At 38.2% G+C, this 25,238-nt stretch overlaps 1 protein-coding gene across 2 annotated transcripts in view; it reads right to left on the bottom strand.

Annotated features, from left to right (window-relative positions):
* The window catches only part of MTREX (Mtr4 exosome RNA helicase), a 122,775-nt gene that overhangs the window by 8,118 nt on the left and 89,419 nt on the right, over positions 1–25,238 (bottom strand). For both annotated transcript variants that reach the window (XM_064271964.1, XM_064271967.1), the window contains 4 exons: positions 20,222–20,385; positions 7,738–7,843; positions 4,219–4,275; positions 3,021–3,183 (listed from right to left, as the gene is read on the bottom strand). In XM_064271964.1, the coding sequence (XP_064128034.1) occupies positions 3,021–3,183; positions 4,219–4,275; positions 7,738–7,843; positions 20,222–20,385 (490 nt within the window). The remainder of the gene's footprint in view (positions 1–3,020; positions 3,184–4,218; positions 4,276–7,737; positions 7,844–20,221; positions 20,386–25,238) is intronic.

Here is a 25,238-nt window from a genome sequence, read left to right as displayed (position 1 = left end):
TTAAAATCTCCCCTAAGTTTCAAAATCATATATTTTGATTAAGGAACATTACAACTTTTTTTACACTTATATATATTTTATAGGCTATCACAAACGGTAAAATCAAATGCCCTAAATATCCCTTTGTCAAAATACTGTACATGAAAATGACATGTATGACAAAATCAAAAGGTCAAAAAGTGCCAAACAAAAGTAAATAAAAGAGAATATTAGCCAAATACAGCTAATAAAAAGGGAAAGCAAACAAAAATGGGGGAAAATACACTAAAACAGAAGACAAACTGAAGGCTGCTGCATATGGTTGTGAAGGATGCTGACTGTGCAAGAGGCAACAGGACTACACGACGTTTAGCAAGCACGTACCCTGCTAGGACAGGCCGCACGCGCCCGGGGAACAACTCTTTACACTCTGTATAAAAGTATCTAATGAAAAGCAGCAGACCTGATAAAAAAAATAACACTAGGAAAACTGAAAAAAAAAAAAAAATAAAAAATAAAATTTTTTTTTTTAAATGAAACAAAACCATTCTCATTTCCTTCCCCAAATAATAAAAGAGAAAACAAACAAAATGTAGGCATTTAACTGTGAGTTTTGAAATTGGATCCCCAACTTAGGTTAAATTACAAATACCTACTAATCAACCATCTTTTCAGGAACAATTCAACCCACAACTCTAGAAGGTGACTTCAAGTGTCGGCAAGAACTAACTTAGCCAGATTAGAAAATATATACAGAATATCCAAGTCAGCAAGTTTCCAGGACCACCCGCCATGTTATCAAAACTCTTTTTGACTTCATTAATTAGCACATTCTGGCCAAGAAACTAACAGCCTTCCATCAAACAAGCCTGGTTTGTTAAACGTTAGTTATTAGTTTTACTATTTTTTCAACATTTAATGAAGACACTAGGGATTATCTTTTTGAGCCAAAAAAGATGTCAGGTAACTCTCTAATATAAATATATTTTCTGACCTTTGTCAATACAATGTAAAAACTAGAAAGAAAACAAGTATGACATCACTAGATTCCACATCCCTCACGTGTCTGTCATGCTTGGTAGAGGGTCAGCAAAAAAGAGAAAGACACTGCACAAGATGGACTGACACAGTGGCCAAAACAATGGGCTCAAGCATAACAACGATTTTGAGGATGGCACAGGACCGAGCAGTGCTTCGTTCTGTTTTGCATGGGGTCCCTATGAGTCAGAACCAACTCAACGGCACCTAACAACGTAAAAACAACAGATTTCACATTGTTTCCCCGTCTCTAGGATCCTGGAATCCCACCCTTCCTGTGTGCCAGAGAATGCAGGATTCAGATCACAGAAGCTGTGCCTTAGAGCTATGTGGTCTGGGACACGGTAGCCCCACTGAGTTCTGGCTTCTGCAAGTGCAGCTCAAGAATAACTGCCTTTTTGTTTGCTAGGAGGATAAAGTGAGAAAATAAACCTTTGTAAAAATCTACCCAGCACGGTGTCTTGTCACTTAATAAATACCTTGTCTCATAATTATTATTTAGAAATACAGATAAAAACACTGATTTCATAGGACCAAGTTTCTTTAGGATCCTTCACTCTTCAAGGGAAAGTGAGAGACAGTATTTTGATATGGTCTGGTTTGAGGATCAAAGACCACAGCCTTCAGTATGGATTGCACCTCAACACACAGAAAACAAAAATCCTCACAACTGGACCAATGAGCAACATCAGGATAAACAGAGAAAAAACTGAAGTTGTCAAGAATTTCATTTTACTTGGATCCACAGTCAACACCCATGGAAGCAGCAGTCAAGAAATCAAACGACGCACTGCATTGGGTAAATCTGCTGTAAAGGACCTCTTTAAAGTGTTGAAAAGTAAAGCTGTCACCTTGAAGACTACAGTGCACCTGACCCAAGCCATGGTATTTTCAATTGCATCACATGCATGTGAAAGCTGGCCAATGAATAAAGAAGAGCAAAGAAGAACTGACACCTTTGAATTGTGGTGTTAGCGAAGAATATTGAATAAACCATGAACTGCCAAAAGAATGAACACAACTATCTTGGAAGAAGTACAACCAGAATGCTCCTTAGAAGCAAGGACGGTTAAGACTGCATCTTACATACTTTGTCAGGAGGGATCAGTCCCTGGAGAAGGACATCATGCTTGGCAGAAGTAAGGAGTCGGTGGAAAAGAGGAAGACCCTCAATGAGGTGGACTGACACAGTGGCTGCAACAATGAACTCAAGCATAACAATAACTGTAAGGCTGGCACAGGACCAGGCAGTGTTTCGTTCTGTTGTGCACAGGGTTGCTATGAGTCGGGATCAACTCGACAGCACCTAACAACAACAATAAATATCTATATAATTATAGCCAACCCTTTTTCAACTAAAACAGCATTCCTAAATATGGTCTTCTTTAAATACTCTGCATTTTTGCTTCCTGGAATTCACTTAAAATTACTGCTTACGTCTCCCTTTGTCCTTTTTTCATCTAAAATTTGTCTTCACCTGAGTAACAGCTCTTCTTCAGTCTCAAAATTCTGCTCATTAAATTTATTCTGATTAATCCTGAAACAACAGTCTGGCTGAAGCCAAATTTCTCATTAAAAATACAGTGATAGCAGTATTTTCAGTTCTGCCATTTTTTAGTAAACTAATATAGCAAGCCATTAAGTCCTTACCAAGAGAAAATAAAAACGGAAAAATACCCATACAAATCTGACTTATTAGAATTATCTGTTAATTTGTGATTACAGAGTCACTGGCATGGAATTATAAACTGTTAACACAGTTTCCTAAGGAATTTATAATGATCAGACTATGCTTATTGAACAATATAAAAACAAAGGATTTGTGGAGAATCATTTTGATCTAATTAGGCAGAAGATTTCATTTTATTACGACCAAATGCATGTATGTGTGTGTATATATATAATTAATAATACATATATTATTCCTGCTTACTTAAAACAATGCCACCGTAAGTGTACTTCTTATATCAGAAAAAAAGTATGTTTAGGAAATTTAACCATACCTTCAAAGACATCTGTCATTTTGCAGATATGGGCAAATGTAGCTCCAGTAGCCCAGGTATACACTACATCCATTAGGTGAGGTTTAAATGAGCTTAGATAACTTTCTTCATCGATTTCTAATTTGGCTTCTGCTGAAACTTTTGCAATTCTTTTAGCACATTCCTTTAAAGATAAATTAAAAATTCCTTACTTATGATCCCCCATATCACTTTTTTCTTTAGGTTTCCAAAGTCAGCATTCCACAAGGCCCCTTTTTCTTCCTAGGGAATATGCCCGCAAAGTGGATGTTCTAAGTGGGCAGAGTGTTCAATTACTAAGTGATCAAATGCCAAGTTTTCCCATTAAGTTGAAGTGGTTAACTAAGACAAATATATCAGGAGCATGACTTTCACCCAGTTATACCTCCAGGGCACACTGTTGCACAACAATCCTTTTTTTTTTTTTTTTTTAATCTTGATTCATTTTTTTTTCATATGGAGCCCTGTGGCGCAGTGGTTAAGAGCTCGGCTGGTAACCCAAAGGTCAGCAGTTTGAATCCATCAACTGTTCCTTGGAAACCCTATGGGGTAGTTCTACTCTGGCCTATTGGGTCGCTGTGAGTTGGAATAGACTCACAGTAATGGGTTTGGGTTTCTTTTTGGTTTGTTTTTATACCTCTTCTACTAAAAACAGAGTTCTTCGTTAAAGTTATTCAAGAATAACATTTAACTAACCTCTATTTCATTAAGAAAACAAAAACACTGACAAAACAGATAACAAAACATGGGGTCGAGTCAGACTCACACTGACCCCATGTGACAGAGTAGAACTGCCCCACAGGGTGTTCTTGGCTATAATCTTTATGGAAGCAGATCGCTAGGGGAGAAAGACCTGCCATTCTCAATACCAAGGAGGAAAACAACACAGGCACTAAGTGGCTGGTATGGCCTATTTGCATCGTGCGGTTTTAAATCTGCAATCACAGCAACCCTATACAATTTGTTACAATGGTGGGGGGAGGGGGGGCTAACCGCTAAAATGAAATCGCAGATGCTATTAATCAAAATAGCACTAAATGACATGACTGACATCAAGTGACATATTTAATTCTGAAGAGAGCTGTCTCTGTGGAATGATAAACTACTATGATCCACCTGTCCAAATGTTTACTTTAGAATCTACTACTCACAAAATAATGTTGTTCAAAAAAAATCTTACCTGCATTTGACGAAGTGGTCCTGCTAATTGCTCTGTTAATTTAGGCATCTCACTAGACTGTAAAAACAAAGGAAAATTAGAAGCAAAAACGTAAGTTTAAAGTACAGTATAACTTTTAACCAACCCAACCAACCCACCAAAAGCTTCCATGATAACCATTAATCCAAATTATAAGACTTTGATCATTAGCATTTTGAGTTTCTAGCCAACTCTTAGTTTATATAAGCAAACTCACCATTCCTCTCATTCTCAATTATAATATTCTTTTATTACGTTTCAGAGAAAAATACTGCTAAATTTGCAAAGTGCACCTACTGGCTATTCTGTGACCATAAATGGAATTGAGGGAGAACACATACTGTAAATATGCATAGCTGTCTAGTTACATCAGCATTATCAAAAACTGTCACATCATAGTTTGATTCTCAAAGTTTTAGCTTCTAGGCAACTCTCCATCTGGGGAAACTGAAAATTTGGAGTAAAGAACGTTCAGAGTAATGGTTCCAAATTTTACTTTACCTAGCTAGCTTTCTAACCAAATATAAGATAGCCAAAAGTTTAATCTGAGTTTCAGTATTCTTAATATTACCTTTACTGAAAGTTTTGGTAATTTCTCAATTAGAAGATGGGAGTTTCAGTTCTATCACTAACTAGCCAAATGAACTTGGACAAGTTGCTTGAGCTTTCTGTGTACTGGTTCCCAAAGCTGTCAAAGTCAAATAATAAAGCTAGATCTCCAAACCCAAAAACTTGTGATGAGAATAAAAGACATTATTTGTGAAGAAATTTTATTATATGAAAGTAAAATTATTACAAGACCGATATATATATACATATATATATGTGGGGGATAGGATTTTCAGTAATTACAGTTAAATTTTTTAAAAAAGCAATGAGAGGTTAGTTGCAATAGATCTGCCTTTATTTTAAGCATCAGTAGTTATGCTGGATTTGATTTTAATACAGCAATCATTTATATATTACGTAATAAGTAATAAATCAAGTTCTATATTATTCCTGTTAAAACCAAAAATCATGATGAATGATAAAACAGTAAAATGGACAGGCTGAAATCGACATCTGTTTTAATAGAAAAAAGGTAAGAATGCTAAACATTTTTCATATTGTGTTCATTCATGGTCAACAGTTACTGATCACTTCCCTCTCTGCTGGTCACCAGCACTACAGTAAAAGGCACTGTGACATAAGCCAACTAAATGTGCTTTTCCAGTGCTCACCCACCAAGCATGTGCACAGTTTATTCCCTCATCTTTCCTTCAAGTCTCAATTCAAATTTCACTCTATGAGTGAAGCCTCCCTAATCACCTTATTTAAAACAGTAATCCTGTACCCTCAATGGTCTCTATCTGACTTCGCTGCTTCCCTTTTCTCTACCACCCTCATCACTATTCTTCATAATATCGTATACTTTGTTTATCTTTGTCCACTAGCATATAAGTATCATGAAAGCAAAAATTTTCTGCTGTATCTCTGTTGTCTGGATCTATGCATTGCACAGTGTGTACTTAATATGTGTAGATACTTGTTATCTCTATTACAAACACCGTATATAATCTTTCAAATTACTTTTAATATAAAAAATCTTGGGCACGGTTTTAGAAAGAACAGATTTTTAAACAGAAGTTAGTATACCAAGCATCTTCATCATATTTATAACAAGTACCTCTATGTTTATTCTTTCTGGAAAGAAAATATTCTGCTAAAAGTATCAACTAAATTCCATGTGACTTTTAGTACAATCTTCCATCTTGACGTTGAAAGGCACCACCACAAGAATCGATGACAATACACATAACACAGTGTGGTTGAACTTAACAAATCATAACTGCGTATAGTGAATCTTGTCCCAAGGTTTAAGAGTTGTGGTTTGGCTAAGCCCAACTCCTTTGAAGTAACGTACTTTGCCTCTCAGAAGAGAGGATTTTTATAGTGCCACATTTGAAAAACAAGACAGAATAATGCAAGAAATTAGCCACAAGATAAAGTCTGACACAGGTGGAAGACCACCAAGCCCAAACAATCTCTAAGCCTTAGATCTGTGCTCAAAGAAAACTGGACAAATGTTCTTTACCGATTATCTTAGAAACTGATGTAATAAATTTTTGAACCTAAGAAATACAGTACCCAAACATAATTATTTTGTAAAGTAATATATCCCTCTTATGTGCAAGTTACTTCATAGGTGTATTGCAGGCATTCTCAGGAGGGCATACACTGTTCTATTTGCCGCTACAGCTGTAATTCTAATCAGTAATCAGGAACCTGGGAGAAAAGCACCCACCTACTCCAAGAAGTAATATATTTGATTTGATTAACATCCTTTGATGCCACCTTTGACCCACATAATTCTAATGATTAATTTACATAATTCTAAGCCCCTAATAATTTCAAATAAGACAATCAAACAGAGAAATGTTAATAAACAGGTTAACAGATCCATGGCAGAACAACAAAAAAATCTAATATACTTAAAAGTTAAACTAAGAATATACATTAAATGATGATCCTCTAAAAATTTAGACATGAATATTAAATTATTTTGAGACAATAACTTTACTTCATCCACAATGAATAAAATCTTCAATTTGGAATGTAAGACAATGCATTTTACTTTTTAAAACAAACCATACTGGCTTTTGGAATAAAGCATAAGGGTGATTAGCATTCTTGTGGTGTTCCACCCGGCCCCTTATTTTTTGGTTTCTTAAGAGCAGTTGAAAGTGAACCAACTACCCATATGAAAAAATTATTGCTGTTCCAACAATGAGAATGTTAGTTATGGCCACTACTTCCAACTTTTTCCATGAATAGGAAGACTTCATTCTCTAATAGGATCAGTTGCTTCAGAGTTATTCTCAAATATTGGAGGGTAATTCAACTTCACTATTCCATTCGTTTTGGCTAATTTCACCTACACTTATCTTTTTCTTTCTAGAAGTGTCTGACTAAGCCAGGCCTTCAAACGATGCACAGGGTTATAGAACAAATTTTAAATTTGGGCTGTGATTTATGGTGACTAGTCATAAAAAGGAAACCCTTGTGGCATTGTGGTTAACACCTGTGGGTGCTAACCAAGAGGTCAGCAGTTCGAATCCACCAAGCACTCCCTGGAAACCCTATGGGGCAGTTCTATTCTGTCCTATAGGGTCGCTATGAGTCGGAATTGACTCAGCGGCAATGGATTTGGTTTCTTGTTTTTGATTATTCACAAAAAACCAAAACCCTATGGGACAGTTCTTCTACTCTAACCTACAGGGTCACTATGAGTCGGAATCAACTCAACGACATTGGGTATGGTGGTATGCATTGATTAAAAAATTACTATTTCGCTCCCTTTCCTGATAATATGCAAGTAATTATTTAATCCTCTTAATTTCCAATTAACATTACTCATAATATGTAAATGTGACATACTTTATAATTATAAACATTCACAATGCCATTAAATTATATGATGTGTAAACTAATAAATAAGATGTGCTGAATCTATGAACTCACATTCTCTTGAAACACAAAGCAGCTTAGTAACGCTGTTGCCTGTTCTGCAGATAAGTCATTGAAAAGGCCATTAAACATCATCTCGGTTAGAAGCAGCTCATCAGCGCTATACAGCCACAGAAAAAGAATAAATTTTAAATGTTAGAATATGAAGACATACATATGAACACACATATCTTTAAAATGTAATTTTTAATAAAAGTATTTTTTGACCATGAGGAGTAACTGATGAGAAGTGAGAGGGGTGTGTGTGTGACAAAGAATTATTTAACTAAGGCACTGGCTGGTTTTGTATTTATCAACATATAAATAATATAAAATGAGCATTTCATATAGATGAAGATCTCATTATAGCAAATACCAAAATGAACATACTCATTAAAACAAAGAGCCCATTCTTACCTCTTAGTCATCAACATTATCTGAGTTCAAAGGACCCTTTTAAGTCATTTATAGAAAAATAAAGGGACAGTGTACACACTTTATTACATACCTTAATTAGAATGTACACATAGCAAACTCACATTTTTTTCAGTATTTGCCTAGTTTGAAAGTATGTATAACCAAAATGGCTAATGTCCTCTGAATGCAACTAACTGCTGCTCATAAATTGTCATCTATAAACATGAATACATCCATCTTGTAAATACTAATTCCAGATTTCAAATTCATCTCTAATATGTTCATCATTTTTTGTTTTTTACTGCACTTGCATTGTCAAAATACAATACCAGTTCTGAATTTCAAATATATCCTTATTAGGTTCTAGCTTAATTACTTTTGGTTCCTCTTCTTGCATCAAAAACATCTACTATTTTAAAAGACTGACAGCTCAAAATTTTGTTGAAGAGAAAGGGGCCATCTTTTCTGCTCCGTAACTGCAAAGCATTTTTATTTTTAGATTTATATTCTCAAGATTATAATAACCAATCCATCAATTTTTTTGTTTCTTCATTATGGTTCTTTCTAATTTCCTTGTATACATACTTACCTTCAGCATTTGACCACTTACGAACCCTGTATCAAGGTCAATTTGGTGCACAAAATCATAAGAGATGAAAGACTACTATCACAAGCCATTTTAGCAAAATGGGATGGCCCACATTTTTACTGCAAAACATTGTACAACCAAGTCCTTCCTATTGAACAGCTAAGTGAATCAGAGTATCATATTTCTGGTTTGTGCTTACAAATACATTGTTCACTCACTGATTGCTGAATTTGAGAAATTGCCTAGTCTGAGATTTTGCTTCTATGATCAATTTCACCATCATTGAGTCTAGAGTGCTGCTTTGCATTCATCTTCTCATTTGTATAATAACTGCAGAACATCTTCCTCTGTTATTTTTCTCTTTGCCATCATGGGTGAACAACGAAAAATTCTAAATTCTCAAATGTGTTCATGAAAACTAAAGGAGACAGCAAAGATGGTGTCTCTGGACTTCTAACATCAAGGTCCCAATAAAGGTAGATTTATAACAGAGTTTATGTTATAGTAATTTTAAGAGAGTAAGTGTTACCCTGTTTAAACAAAAAAGTAAATTTTCTCTTTGTACATGAAAAACCTCTCAGATAGTTCTGAGCCAGAACTGTCCAACTATCAATCTTCACAAAAATAAATCAAAAACTAAATTTGAGTCCCTGATATTAAACTGAGAGTTAAGTCAAGCAAAGAGGATAACAATAAGGCAAAATTATTTTAATGAGTTACAGTCTAATGTGGGGGGCCAAGAGGTAAACTAATAATCAGGACAGTGATCTAACAGAGTGCTCTAACAGAGGTCTGTCTGTATAGGCTGTTAAGCAAAAACAGTTTAGGAGACTAAAATCAGATTAGAGAAAGTCAGGGATAGCTTTCCAGAAGATCTCAGAAAAAAACAAAACATGCAGGACAGACTATAGAGGCAAGTAAGGGCAAGAACATACCAAATTATGGAATTCATTCTAAAAGAAATAGGGAATCACTGAGGGATTTTAACCAAAAGAATGACATGATAGAATTTCCACTTTGGAAAGATTACTCTGAAAGAAGTACGAAGGATGAGCAGTAGATATTCAACACAGGAGGCAATGAACAATTTGGAGGGCTAAGGCAGTCGTTTAGGCAAGAAATTATGAGGGATACACATTCGCCAGTGGGAGCAGTTAAAGGGCGTGGGTAGAGAGGAAAACATAGGAGGACATAAAGAAGGACAGGGCATTCTAATATAACTCCCAAGTTTTCAACTTTAAGGGTTGAGTCTTATTCACCAAGATAGGGACCAGAGGGAGAAGCAAATTTTGGGAGTAAGCTAATGTACTTTGATATGTGATACTGTTATCTCTATAAACAGAGAAAGCATCTTAGAATAAAATCAATATTCATTTTTCCATAGGTAGCTTGGTTTTCTTTTTTTAGTCTAGGCGTAGATACCTAAGGTGAAAGTAATTTCTATGTTATTATTAGACAATACGTAATAATTACAATATACCACAAAGTCTGATATTGCATTACCCTATGATGACAACTAGCTGCGGCTGGTAGTGCCTGCCCCCTATTGGTGGCCATGAGTCGTCCACTTCACCAGCTGCCTTCTGGCCCCTGCAGACACCTGAGTTCATTACATCTGGATGCGATGATCAATAAGAACTATATGAATAAGTTTTCACCAGCAATGTCCAAAACCATTCACAAAGCCTGTAGTTCTCAGGCCCCCTCCATTCAGTGTCATGCTGATGACATAAAAAACGGTTGCAAAGTGTCTTTTTTCATTTCATTCCATTGAGAATGATGGTCATTGCTGTGTGACCAAAACAAGATATATCTTCAAGTTGAATACTGTTCAAGTTAAGGAAGAAAAGAGGCAAGCTGGGCCCTAAGCACGAAATATTCCCCATGGTGGGAAATAACTGATGAATTTTTAGGACAATGTCATGAATTGTATTTTCTACAAATGGCCATAACAGCACCTCCTATTCCACATGTTTTTCTAGAACTGCACTGATCTATCTATACAGACTGCCCTGTCCACAAGTGGGAGCCCAGCTGCTAACCAAAAGGTTGGCAGTTCAAACCCACCAGCCACTCCCCAGGATAAAGATGTGGTGACCTGCTTCTGTAAAGATTTACAGCCTTGGCAACTCTATAGGGCAGGTCTACTCTGTCCTATAGGGTCACTATGAGTTGGAATCAACTCAGTGGCAGTGGTTTTGGTTTTGGTCCACATGTGGCCATGAAAATTAAATTTAAAATTCACTTCCTCAGTCTCACTAGCCACATTTCGAGTGCTTAAAACCACATGCGGCTACTGTAGAACAGTGCAGATATAAAATATTTCCACCATCGCAGAAAATTCTATCAGACAGGAGCCACTTCCCCACTGAGAAGTGGAGTCTATATAGTTTTCCTCCACTTGAATCTGGGTAGGTTTATGCCTCACTTATAATCAAGAGAATGTGGTGGAAGTAATGCTGTATGACATCCAAAGCCAGGATAAAAAACAGGAGGCTAGGTCAGAAAAGACAATGCAACCTCCATTTAGCCTGCTAGAACACACATACTAGAGCCCTCAGCCTCCACGTAAACAGTCCTACCACCTGAGGCTGACGTACTATGAAGAAACCCAAACCAGCCCATGTGGAGTGAACATATGAAGAAGCCCTGAGAGAAAGGGGGAAGAGGAGGGAATGGGGAGCAAAGAAGTAGGAGAGGAAGAGGAAGAGATCCAAACATTCTCCAGCTGCTCCAGATTCCTGCTGTTTCACTCAACCACTTGTCTTTCGGCAACTACATGAGACCCTGAACCAGAATTGTCCAACCAAGCCACTCCTGCAATCGTGAAAGAATAAAATGATTACTGCTGTTTTAAGTCACTTAGTTTTGGGGTCACACCTGGGACAAAAGATTACCAGAACTGACAGTATCTTATATCTAATTTTAACCTTCAGCCTACAGTCTGCTATGCTATAATACCCTATTGTTACTCTAACCCTTCAATAAAATCTGCTATACATACAAAGGAGCATAGTGGTTAAGAGCCTGGCTGCTAACAAAAAGGCCAGCAGTTTGAATCCACCAGCTGTTCCTTGGAAACCCTATGGGACAGTTCTACTCAGTTCTATAGTGTCACTGAGTTGTAACTGACTTGATGGCAATGGGTTTTTTGGTTTGGGTTATACAAATAAAAGGACAACAATTTTCAGACTAAGTTTCAAGGTGGAAAATGTTCATAACTGTAAAAAATATACATATAGAGAAAACTGTATAAATAAGAGGAAAACTACATAAATGCCCCACAATGCATTAAAAAAGAAGACTGAAAGGAAATATACCAAAATTCTAACCAAACTTGTAGCAAATAGTGGGATCCAAGAGATTTTTAACCCTGCTGGTGTACTGGTTAAGAGCTACGGCTGTTAACCAAGAGATTGGCAGTTCAAATCCACCAGGCGCTTCTTGGAAACCCTACAGGGCAATTCTCATGTGTCCTTTAGGGTCATTATGGGTAGGAGTCGACTCGATGGCAACAGGTGGTTTTGTTTGGTTTTTTCATATTTATCAATTTCATGGTCCGAATCTGATTTAATATAGAGGTACTACATAAACTTTTTTATTTTATTTATTTATTTATTTAATTTTTATTAAGCTTCAAGTGAACATTTACCATTCCAATCAGTCTGTCACATGTAGGTTTACATACATCTTACTCCCTTCTCCCACTTGCTCTCCCCCTATTGAGTCAGCCCTTACAGTCTCTCGTTTCGTGCCAATTTTACCATCTTCCCATCCCCCCTCCAGTCAAGAGTTGCCAACACACTCTCCCGTGTCCACCTGATTTAATTAGCTCACTCTTCATCAGTATCTCTCTCCCCCCCACTGACCAGTCCTTTTCATGCCTGATGATTTGTCTTCGGGGATGGTTCCTGTCCTGTGCCATCAGAAGTTCTGGGGAGCATTGTCTCTGGGATTCCTCTAGTCGCAATCATACCATTAGGTGTGGTCTTTTAGTGAGAATTTGGGGTCTGCATCCCATTGGTCTCCTGCTCCCTCAGGAGTTGTCTGTTGTGTTCCCTGACAGGGCAGACATCGATTGTGGCCGGGCACCAACTAGTTCTTCTGGTCTCAGGATAATGTAGGTCTCTGGTTCAAGTGGCCCTTTCTGTCTCTTGGGTTCTTAGTTGTCGTGTGACCTTGGTGTTCTTCCTTTGCCTTTGCTCCCGGTGGGTTGAGACCAATTAATGTATTTTAGATGGCTGCTTGTTGGCATTTAGGACCCCAGACGCCACATTTCAAAGTGGGATGCAGAATGTTTTCATAATAGAATTGTTTTGCCCATTGACTTAGAAGTCCCCTCAAACCAAGTTCCCCAGACCCCAGCCCCTGCTTCGCTGACCTTTGAAGCTTTCATTTTATCTCGGAAACCTCTTTACTTTTAATCCAGTCCAATTAGGCTGACCTTCCTTGTTTTGAGTGTTGTCTTTCCCTTCACCCAAAGCAGTTCCCATCTACAGACTGATCAATAAAAAGCCCTCTCCCTCCCTCCCTCCCTCCCTCCCTCCCCCCTTTGTAACCACAAAAGTATGTGTTCTTTTCCATTTTTTCTATTTCTCAAGATCTTATAATAGTGGTCTTATACAATATTTGTCCTTTTGCAACTGACTCATTTCGCTCAGCATAATGCCTTCCAGATTCCATCATGTTATGAAATGTTTCAGAGATTCGTCACTGTTCTTTATCGATGCGTAGTATTCCATTGTGTGAATATACCACAATTTATTTAACCATTCGTCCGTTGATGGACATCTTGGTTGCTTCCAGCTTTTTGCTATTGTAAACAGAGCTGCAATAAACATGGGTGTGCATATATCTGTTTGTGTGAAGGCTCTTGTATCTTTAGGGTATATTCCGAGGAGTGGGATTTCTGGGTTGTATGGTAGTTCTATTTCTAACTGTTTAAGATAACGCCAGATGGATTTCCAAAGTGGTTGTACCATTTTACAATCCCACCAGCAGTGTATGAGAGTTCCAGTCTCTCCGCAGCCTCTCCAACATTTATTATTTTGTGTTTTTTGAATTAATGCCAGTCTAGTTGGTGTCAGATGGAATCTCATCGCAGTTTTAATTTGCATTTCTCTAATGGCTAATGATCGAGAGCATTTTCTCATGTATCTGTTGGCTGCCTGAATATCTTCCTTAGTGAAATGTGTGTTCATATCCTTTGCCCACTTCTTGATTGGGTTGTTTGTCTTTTTGTGGTTGAGTTTTGACAGAGTCATGTAGATTTTAGAGATCAGGCGCTGGTCTGAGATGTCATAGCTGAATATTCTTTCCCAGTCTGTAGGTGGTCTTTTTACTCTTTTGGTGAAGTCTTTAGATGAGCATAGGTGTTTGATTTTTAGGAGCTCCCAGTTATCTGGTTTCTCTTCATCATTTTTGGTAATGTTTTGTATTCTGTTTATGCCCTGTATTAGGGCTCCTAGGGTAGATCCTATTTTTTCTTCCATGATTTTTATCGTTTTAGTCTTTATGTTTAGGTCTTTGATCCACTTGGAGTTAGTTTTTGTGCATGGCGTGAGGTATGGGTCCTGTTTCATTCTTTTGCAAATGGATATCCAGGTATGCCAGCACCATTTGTTAAAAAGACTATCATTTCCCCAATTGACTGACACTGGTCCTTTGTCAAATATCAGTTGCTCATAAATGGATGGATTTATATCTGGATTCTCAATTCTGTTCCATTGGTCTATGTGCCTGTTGTTGTACCAGTACCAGGCTGCTTTGACTACTGTAGCTATATAATAGGTTCTGAAATCAGGTAGGGTGAGGCCTCCCACTTTCTTCTTCTTTTTCAGTAATGTTTTGCTTATCCGGGGGTTCTTTCCTTTCCATATGAAATTAGTGATTTGTTTCTCTATTCCCTTAAAGTATGACATTGGTATTTGGATTGGAAGTGCATTGTATGTATAAATGGCTTTTGGTAGAACAGACATTTTTACTATGTTAAGTCTTCCTATCCATGAGCAGGGTATGTTTTTTCATTTAAGTGTGTCCTTTTGAATTTCTTGTAGCAGAGTTTTATAGTTTTCTTTGTATAGGTCTTTTACATCCTTGGTAAGATTTATTCCTAAGTATTTTATCTTCTTGGGGGCTACTGTGAATGGTATTGATTTGGTTATTTCCTCTTCGGTGTTCTTTTTGTTGATGTAGAGGAATCCAAGTGATTTTTGTATGTTTATTTTATATCCTGAGACTCTGCCAAACTCTTCTATTAGTTTCAGTAGTTTTCTGGAGGATTTCTTAGGGTTTTCCATGTATACGATCATGTCATCTGCAAATAGTGATAGCTTTACTTCCTCCTTACCAATCTGGATACCTTTTATTTCTTTGTCTAGCCTAATTGCCCTGGCTAGGACTTCAAGTACGATGTTGAATAAGAGCGGTGATAAAGGGCATCCTTGTCTGGTTCCCGTTCTCAAGGGAAATGCTTTCAGGTTCTCTCCATTTAGAGTGATATTGGCTGTTGGCTTTGCATAGATGCCCTTTATTATCTTGAGGAATTTTCCTTCAATTCCTATTTTGGTTAGAGTTTTTATCATAAATGGGTGTTGAACTTTGTCAAATGCCTTTTCTGCATCTATTGATAAGATCATGTGGTTTTTATCTTTTGTTTTATTTATGTGATGGATTACATTAATGGTTTTTCTGATATTAAACCAGCCTTGCATACCTGGTATAAATCCCACTTGATCAGGGTGTATTATTTTTTTGATGTGTTGTTGGATTCTATTGGCTAGAATTTTGTTAAGGATTTCTGCATCTATGTTCATGAGGGATATAGGTCTAAAATTTTCTTTTTTTGTAATGTCTTTACCTGGTTTTGGTATCAGGGAGATGGTAGCTTCACAGAATGAGTTGGGTAGTATTCCGTCTTTTTCTATACTTTGAAATACCTTCAATAGTAATGGTGTTAAGTCTTCTCTGAAGGTTTGGTAGAACTCTGCAGTGAAGCCATCTGGGCCAGGACTTTTTTTTGTTGGGAGTTTTTTGATTACCGTTTCAATCTCTTTTTTTGTTATGGGTCTATTTAGTTGTTCTACTTCTGAATGTGTTAGTTTAGGTAAGTAATATTGTTCTAAGAATTTATCCATTTCTTCTAGGTTTTCAAATTTGTTAGAGTACAATTTTATGTAGTAATCTGATATGATTCTTTTGATTTCATTTGGTTCTGTTGTGATGTGGTCCTTCTCGTTTCTTATTCGGGTTATTAGTTTCCTTTCCTGTTTTTCTTTAGTCAGTCTAGCCAATGGTTTATCAATTTTGTTAATTTTTTCAAAGAACCAGCTTTTGGCTTTGTTAATTCTTTCAATTGTTTTTCTGTTCTCTAATTCGTTTAGTTCAGCTCTAATTTTTATTATTTGTTTTCTTCGGGTGCCTGATGGATTCTTTTGTTGCTCACTTTCTATTTGTTCAAGTTGTAGGGACAGTTCTCTGATTTTGGCTCTTTCTTCTTTTTGTATGTGTGCATTTATCGATATAAATTGGCCTCTGAGCACTGCTTTTGCTGTGTCCCAGAGGTTTTGATAGGAAGTATTTTCATTCTCATTGCTTTCTAAGAATTTCCTTATTCCCTCCTTGATGTCTTCTATAACCCAGTCTTTTTTCAGGAGGGTATTGTTCATTTTCCAAGTATTTGATTTCTTTTCCCTAGTTTTTCTGTTATTGATTTCTAGCTTCATTGCCTTGTGGTCTGAGAAGATGCTTTGTAATATTTCAATGTTTTGGATTCTGCAAAGATTTGTTTTATGCCCTAATATGTGGTCTATTCTAGAGAATGTTCCATGTGCGCTAGAAAAAAAAGTATATTTTGCAGCAGTTGGGTGGAGAGTTCTGTATAAGTCAATGAGGTCAAGTTGGTTGATTGTTGTAAGTAGGTCTTCCGTGTCTCTATTGAGCTTCTTACTGGATGTCCTGTCCTTCTCCGAAAGTGGTGTGTTGAAGTCTCCTACTATATATGTGGAGGTGTCTATCTCACTTTTCAGTTCTGTTAAAATTTGATTTATGTATCTTGCAGCCCTGTCATTAGGTGCGTAAATATTTAATATGGTTATGTCTTCCTGATCAATTGTCCCTTTTATCATTATATAGTGTCCTTCTTTATCCTTTGTGGCGGATTTAAGTCTAAAGTCTATTTTGTCAGAAATTTATATTGCTACTCCTCTTCTTTTTTGCTTATTGTTTGCTTGATATATTTTTTTCCATCCTTTGAGTTTTAGTTTGTTTGTGTCTCTAAGTCTAAGGTGTGTCTCTTGTAGGCAGCATATAGATGGATCGTGTTTTTTTATCCAGTCCGTGACTCTCTGTCTCTTTATTGGTGCATTTAGTCTATTTACATTCAGCGTAATTATAGATAAGCAAGTTTTTAGTGCTGTCATTTTGATGCCTTTTCATGTGTGTTGTTGGCCATTTCATTTTTCCACATGCTTTTTTGTGCTGAGACGTTTTTCTTAGTAGCTTGTGAGATCCTCATTTTCATAATGTTTAACTTTGTGTTTATTGAGTCGTTACGTTTTTCTTGGCTTTTTTCTTGAGTTATGGAATTGATATTCCTTTTTGTGGTTACCTTTTTATTTACCCCTATTTTTCTAAGTAAAAACCTAACTTGTATCTTTCTATTTCGCCTTGTATCACTCTCCATCTGGCAGTTCAATGCCTCCTATATTTAGTCCCTCTTTTTGATTATTTTGATCGTTTATCTATTGATTTCCATGATTTCCTGTTGTGTGTATTATTTTGTTTATTTATTTATTTTTTAGAATTAGTCTTAATTTGTTTGTTTTTGTGCTTTCCCTGTTTGAGTTGCGTTGATATCAAGACGTTCTGTTTTGTGACCTTGTATTGTGCTGGTACCTGATATTATTGGTCATCCGGCCAAACAATCTCCTTTAGCATTTCTTGCAGTCTTGGTTTAGTTTTTGCAAATTCTCTAAACTTGTGTTTATCTGTAAATATCTTAATTTCTCCTTCATATTTCAGAGAGAGTTTTGCTGGATATATGATCCTTGGTTGGCAGTTTTTCTCGTTCAGTGCTCTGTATATGTTGTCCCATTCCCTTCTTGCCTGCATGGTTTCTGCTGAGTAGTCTGAACTTATTCTTATTGATTCTCCCTTGAAGGAAACCTTTCTTTTCTCCCTGGCTGCTTTTAAAATTTTCTGTTTATCTTTGGTTTTGGCAAGTTTGATGATGGTATGTCTTGGTGTTTTTCTTTTTGGATCAATCTTAAATGGGGTTCGATGAGCATCTTGGATAGATATCCTTTCGTCTTTCATGATGTCGGGGAAGTTTTCTGTGAGGAGTTCTTCAACTATTTTCTCTGTGTTTTCTGTCCCCCCTCCCTGTTCTGGGACTCCAATCACTCGCAAGTTATCCTTCTTGATAGAGTCCCACATGATTCTTAGGCTTTCTTCATTTTTTTTAATTCTTTTATCTGATTTTTTTTCAGCTATGTTGGTGTTGTTTCCCTGGTCCTCCAGAAGTCCCAGTCTACATTCTAATTGCTCGAGTCTGCTCCTCTGACTTTCTATTGCGTTGTCAAATTCTGTAATTTCATTGTTAATCTTTTGGATTTCTGCATGCTGTCCCTCTATGGATTCTTGCAACTTGTTAATTTTTCCACTATGTTCTTGAATAATCTTTTTGAGTTCTTCAACAGTTTTATCAGAGTGTTCCTTGGCTTTTTCTGCATTTATCCTAATTTCATTTGTGATATCTTTAACCATTCTGTAAATTAGTTTTTTATATTCTGTACCTGATAATTCCAGGATTGTATCTTCATTTGGGAAAGATTTTGATTCTTTTGTTTGGGGGGTTGGAGAAGCTGTCATGGTCTGTTTCTTTATGTGGTTTGATATGGACTGCTGTCTCCGAGCCATCACTGGGAAACTAGATTTTCCAAGTAGTCAGCTAAAAAAAAATGCAGTCAGATCCCTATCTGAAGTCTCTCCCTGGCTCCGGGTATTCGGATGTTAATGGGGTCGCCTGGGGAGGGTGGGGGAGGGATCTGAGAGCTAGGAGTGTAGCACCACAGAATACAGAGCTGAACACCACGTTCACGCTCCGCCCCCGTTCGCCAAAACCCGGGCTGGATGGGTCCCTGGCTAGGACAGTGCTTTCCTTGCTCGGAAACCAGTCACTTCCTCCTGGGGACTTCCTCCGGTGCGCGGCACCGCTAGTGGGCACTGGGTGGGCGTTTCCCGCACGAACGGGTGGGCCCGCCCCCAGGGTCTTTTCAGGCGATTATAATTGGGTCCCGCGGTCACGCCCCACCTGTGCGCACGCCCAAATCCCAGCGGGATGACTTCCGGGTTGAGACGCTGCTTTCCCCGTTCCAGAACCAGTCACTTCCTCCCGGGGACTTCTCCTTCCGGAGCGCCACACCTCTCGCGCGAACTGGGTTGGCGTCACCTGCACGGCCAGGTGGGCCCGCCCCCTGGGTCAATTCAGGGCAATAAAAATGGACTCCGCGCTCACGCCCCGCTCGTGCGCGCGCCCAAGTCCCGGCAGGACGGCACCCCCTCTGGGATGCTACTTTCTGCGCTTCGGGACCAATCACTTCCTCCCGGGGACTTCTCCTTCCGGTGTGCCACACCTCTCGCGTAAACTGGGAGGGCGTCACTCGCACGACCAGGTGGTCCCGCCCCCTGGGTCAATTCAGGGTAATAAAAATGGACCCCATGCTCATGCCCCGCCCGCGTGCGCGTGCGCCCAGATCCCAGCAGAATGGCTCCTCGTCTGGGGTGCTGCTTTCCCTGCTTTGAGACCAGACACTTCCAGGGATTTCTCCCTCTGGTGTGCCGTGCCACACGCGCGGACTGGGTGTGCGTCCTCCCGCACGAACGTGTGGGCCCCGCCCTGGGGTCACTTTAGGGAAATATAGTTGACCCTCCCCCCGCTCGCGCCCCGTCAGCTTCTCGCCTAACTCCCGGCGGGACGGCACCCCAGCTGGGACGCTGTTCTCCCCCCTCCTAGATCAGTCACTGCCTCCCGGGTGCTTCTCCCTCCGGCTGTGCCCCTACGCCGCCCACGCCAACCTGCTAGACTTCCTCCCGGGATGGGTTCGGGGAGGAAGGGGTGGGCCCCCTTTCTGTGCCGTCTGCCCCCCTGGGCTCTGCCCCAGATCGAGCTCCGAAGGTCACCTGCCTGGTGCGCTGGCTCCTAGTTCTGAAAACAGTCGCTGTCTGCCCGTATTTGTTCGTTTTCCGTCTCTAAGTCTGTGCTTGTTGTTCAGAGTTCGTAGATTGTTATGTATGTGATTGATTCCCTTGTTTTTCCGAGTCTTTGTTGCAAGAGGGATCCGCGGCAGCGTCCACCTAGTCCGCCATCTTGGCCCCGGATCAACTTTTTTATTTTTAAGGCAGCTCTTTTTCTCCCCAAAGATTAACGGCCCTAGATTTTAAAACAGCATTCCATATTAAAATCAACTTTCTATAGGAACATTCAGGTTTTACCTGCTTATCTCACAAGCCACTCGTCCTTTCATTTCTATGACATCAGAAGAAGTAGCAAATCCCAGCCTTCTTAAAACTCGTTTGCGACATTTGAGCTCATCCATTTGTAGGACAGTTCTTGCTTTCTTCAGTTCTCGCTTTGCAGATTTAATATCTATTGCAATCTAAGGGATATAAAGGTATAAAGGAAGTTCAATAATAAAGCAAACACGGTAATATGGGATTTACTCATAAAACAGCTATTTTATAATGACATCTTTCAATATATTTCTCTATATACACTTAAATGCCAGAGGAGGAAAAATACAGGAATTTCTTAGGTGCTTTCCCAGGATATTACTCAAGAGAAATGATGTATCTGAAAAGTTATTAAATACTAGCTAAAGTGTTAAAAATATGGAAAATATAAAACGTTCATTTGAAAATTCTGAGGCAGGGCAGGGAGATATTAGGAGTTGTAAAAAACTTAAGAAGCTGGGGAATATAGCATGACCCTTGCTTAAATGAGGAGCGAAGGGCAGGAGGTCTAGAAGGAGCAGAGTTAGAAAGCTCTGAGCTAGATGAGGGAGGCTGTAGAGGGGAGAAAAAGTCAGTTGTGAATTAGAATGGGCTCTCCCAACACAGGATTCACGGGACAATTAATCATGCTCCTAAAGTATAAGTCCCATCAGCTCCAGTTTTTCATACTGAGGAAATAAGGAGGTAGCTTAGAGAACAGGGAAAGGAAAGATGACAGTATAAGAATCTTACCTCACGACTAACTCTATTTCCCTCGTGATACCCTGAAAAGTCTTCCTCTTTTTGTCTTTAAATTATATCACAAATTTGCCAAAGTTGGAAATGGTTTTAGCAAAGAGAACAGGTCTTTACTGACAGAGCTGAAAGCTTAAAATGAAAATATATCTTGAGGTCATACGTTAGAATGGGTGAGTTTTAAAGTGCACTTAATAAATACTATATACTTCTCAACTGTGACCAAGAGTATGGTAGTAAGGAGCAAGAAAACACTGGGATCCTGAAGTGGAGGCTTGAAATTCAGTAAAAACCAAATGCCCAAAGAAAAGACTGGATATTCAAATGATGAAATTCAAAGACTTTACAATTTTGCAGAAGGTTCCTTAAGTTTCAGCTGAGGATGAGAAATGATGAAGTCAATGATGGTGGTCATTATAATAATTGCAAATGATGATTTATTTAGAGCCTTACTGTGTACCCTACTTCTAGTGCTTTACGTCATTTCAGTTAATTCTTATAACAATCCTTTAAGGTATTAAATCTGCATTTAAAACCGAGGCACAGCAAACTGGCCAAGATCAGGGAACTAGTGAGGGATACAGGTGGGGTTCAAACCCAGGTTATCAGATTCTGGAATCTAAGCTCTTAGCAACTATTTATATTGCCACGAACAGATGTGCTGTCATAACACTACGAGGGTAAGAAACAATGCAACTCTACCTTATTGTATATCCTTTAATTGAATAAATAAAATGTGGCATATCCACATAATGAATTATTAAAACAAAACCTGTTGCTGCTGAGTCAATTTCGACTTATAGTGACCCTACAAGACAGAGTAGAACTGCCCCATAGGGTTTCCAAGGAGTGGCTGGTGGATTCGAACTGCCGACGTTTTGTTTAACAGCCATGTTCTTAATCTCTAATGGATTACTATGTGGCCATAAAAAGGAATGAGGTACTGATTCATGCTACAACACGAATGATCCTTGAAAACATGCTAAAAGAAAGACGTCACACGAAAAAGCCCACATATTGTATGATTTCATTTATGTGAAATGTCCAGAATAGACAAATTCATGGAGACAGAAAGTAAATTAGTGGTTGTCAGGGGCTAAGGGAGAAGAGAATGCTAATGGGTATGGGGCTTCTTTTTGGGGTGATGACAGTGTTCTGGAATTAGTAGTGATGGTCGTACAACTCTGTGAATATACTAAAAAATCACTGAATTATATACTTTCAAAGGGTAAAGTCTATGCTATCTGAATTATATATCAATAAAAAGAAAGAAGAAAACTACACAAGAACACACATCAAATTTGAGTAAAATGAGCTTCATTTTGTCTTATATCAGAGTTGGTAACAATAACCCAGTGCTGTTGAGTCAATTCTGACTCATAGTGACCCTACAGGATAGAGCAGAACTGCCCCACAGAGTTTCCAAGGAGTGCCTGGCGGATTCACGTTGATAGTTTGCTTAAAAAGACAGCTAGGCCCCAAATCAATAGCTCAATAATACAACTCGAACAAAAAGAAAAGGAGCAGCAAAAGAAGCCCAGAGTCACCAGAAAAAAATAATAAAAATAAGAGCAGAAATAAATGAAACAGAAAAGCAATAGAAAGAATCAACAAGACTAGAAGTTGGTTGATCCTTTCACAAGGATCATTAAATTTGACAAACCGCTGGCCAAAGTGACAAGGGAAAAAAAGAAAAGATGCAAATACCCAAAATAAGAAATGAGATGGATGACATCACAACAAAACCAACTGAGATAAAAAGCATGAAAACAGAATATTTTGAAAAACTGTACTCCAACACATTTGAAAACCTAGAAGAAATGGACAAATTTCTAGAAATACCTACCTACCTAAACTAACAGAGGTAGAAAATTTGAATAGACCCATAACAAAAGAAGAAAATGTCACACACAAAAAAATCCCAACAAAAAAAAGCTCCAGCCCAGACGGCTTCACTGGAGACTTCTAACACTCAGAGAAGAGTTGACACCAATTCTACTCAAACTATTCTGTAACCTAGAAAAAGCAGGGATACTTCCTAATACATTCTATAAAGCCAGCATAACCCTCCTACCAAAGCCAGGCAAAGACCACTGAAAAAGAAAATTACACACCAATATCCCTTATAAATACAGATACAGATAAAATTCTCAACAAATTATAAGTCAACAGAATCCAATAGCATATCAAAAAAATAATACACCATGATCAAGTGGGATTCATACTAGGGATGCGAGGATGGTTCAACATTACAAAGTCAATCAAAATAATTTCACCATGTAAGAATCACATGATCATCTCAATCAATGCAGAAAAAGCATTTCTTAAAATCTAACATCCTTTCTTGATTAAAAAAAACTCAGCAAAATAGGAAGAGAAGGGAAATTCCTCAATATAATTAAGGGCACATATGCAAAACCAACAGCCAACATTCTCAACAAAGATTGCGAGTGTTCTGCTTGAGAACGGGAATGAGACAAGGATGCCCTTTACCACACCACTCTTATTCAATTTGTACCAGAAGTCCTAGCTAGAGCAATGAGGCAATAAATGGAATCCAAATTGGAAAGGAAGAAGTAAAACTATCCTTATGCACTGATGACATGATCTTATACACAGAAAATCCCAGAGACTCCACAAGAAAATTACTGGAACTAATAGTATTCAGCAAAGTGGCAGGGTATAAGATCAACACACAAAAATCAGCTGGGTTTCTTCACACTAACAAGGAGGATTCTGAAAAGGAAATCAAGAAAACAATACCATTTATAATAGCCCCCAAAAAGATAAAGTGCCTAGGAATAAACCTAATCAACCATGCAAAAGACAAAGAAAACTATAAAATGCTACTCCAAGAAACTAAAAGAGATCTACAAAAACATTTCATGCTACTAGATTAGAAGACTTAACATTGTGAAAATATCAACACTACCAAAAGCAACCTATGTATATATATATATATTGCAATCCTGATCCAAATCCCAAGAACATTCTTCAATGAAATAGAAAAACTAATCTCCAACTTTATATGGAAAGAAAGGAGGCCCTGAATAGCTAATGCATTACTGAAGAACAACAACAAATTAGGAAGTCTCACACTTTCTGATCTCAAAACTTGCTATACAGCCATGGTAACCAAAACAGCCTGGTACTGGTTCAATGACAGACACATAGACCGATGGAATAGAATTGAGAACCCAGAGGTAAATTCATCTATCTAGGGGCAGCTGATCTTTGACAAAGGGTCAAAGTCCATTCAATGGGGAAGAAACAGTCTCTTTGACAAATGGTGCTAGCAAAACTGGATATCCATATGCAGAAAAATGAAACAAGATCCATACCTCCTACCATGCACAAAAACTAACTCAAAATGGATCAAAGGCCTAAATGTTAAAGCTAAAACTATAAAGTTCCTGGAAGATAACATAGGTTCAAAACTAGGGGACCTGATTTTTGGTATAAATAGACTATTGCATAAAACTAACAATGCACAAACTCAAGATAAATTAGATAATTTGGACCTCCTAAAAATTAAATACTTATGCTCATCAAGGAGCCCTGGTGGGGCAGTGGTTAGGACCTAAGCCGCTAACCAAAAGGTCGGCAGCTCAAATCCACCAGCCACTCCTTGGAAATCCTATGAGGCAGTTCTACTCTGTCCTATAGAGTCGCTATGGAGTCGGAATCGACTTGACGGCAATAGGTTTGGTTTTTTTTTTTTTGGTATGCTCATCAAAAGACTTTACCAAGAGAGTAAAAAGAAAACCCCGACACTGGGAAAAATCTTTGGCAACAACATATCCAATAAGGGCCTAATCTCAAATATACAGAAAACTTCAACTCAACAAAAAGACAATCCAATCAAAAAATGGGCAAAGCACATGAACAGACACTTCACCAAAGAGGACGTTCAGGTGGCCAACAAATACATGAAATGATGCTCAAGAGCATTAGCCATTAGAGAGATGTAAATCACAATGCAATGAGATACTATCTAACACCAGCAAAAATGACAATGATCAAAAAAAAGGGGAAACAACAAATGCCAGTGAGGCTGTAGGGGAACTGGAACTCTTATACATTGCTGGTGGGACTGCAAAATGGTATAACCACTACAGAGAACGGTTCAGCACTTCCTCGAAAAACTAGAAATAGAAATACCTTATGATCCAGCAACCCCACTCCTAGGTATATATCCTAGAGATGTAAGAGCAGTGACATGAATAAACACATGCACACTTATGTTTGTTCAATGCAGTATTAT

The sequence above is a fragment of the Loxodonta africana genome, chromosome 2 (genome assembly GCF_030014295.1).
Source record: "Loxodonta africana isolate mLoxAfr1 chromosome 2, mLoxAfr1.hap2, whole genome shotgun sequence".
Lineage (NCBI taxonomy): Eukaryota > Metazoa > Chordata > Mammalia > Proboscidea > Elephantidae > Loxodonta > Loxodonta africana.
This window is presented reverse-complemented; position numbering and strand designations above follow the sequence as displayed.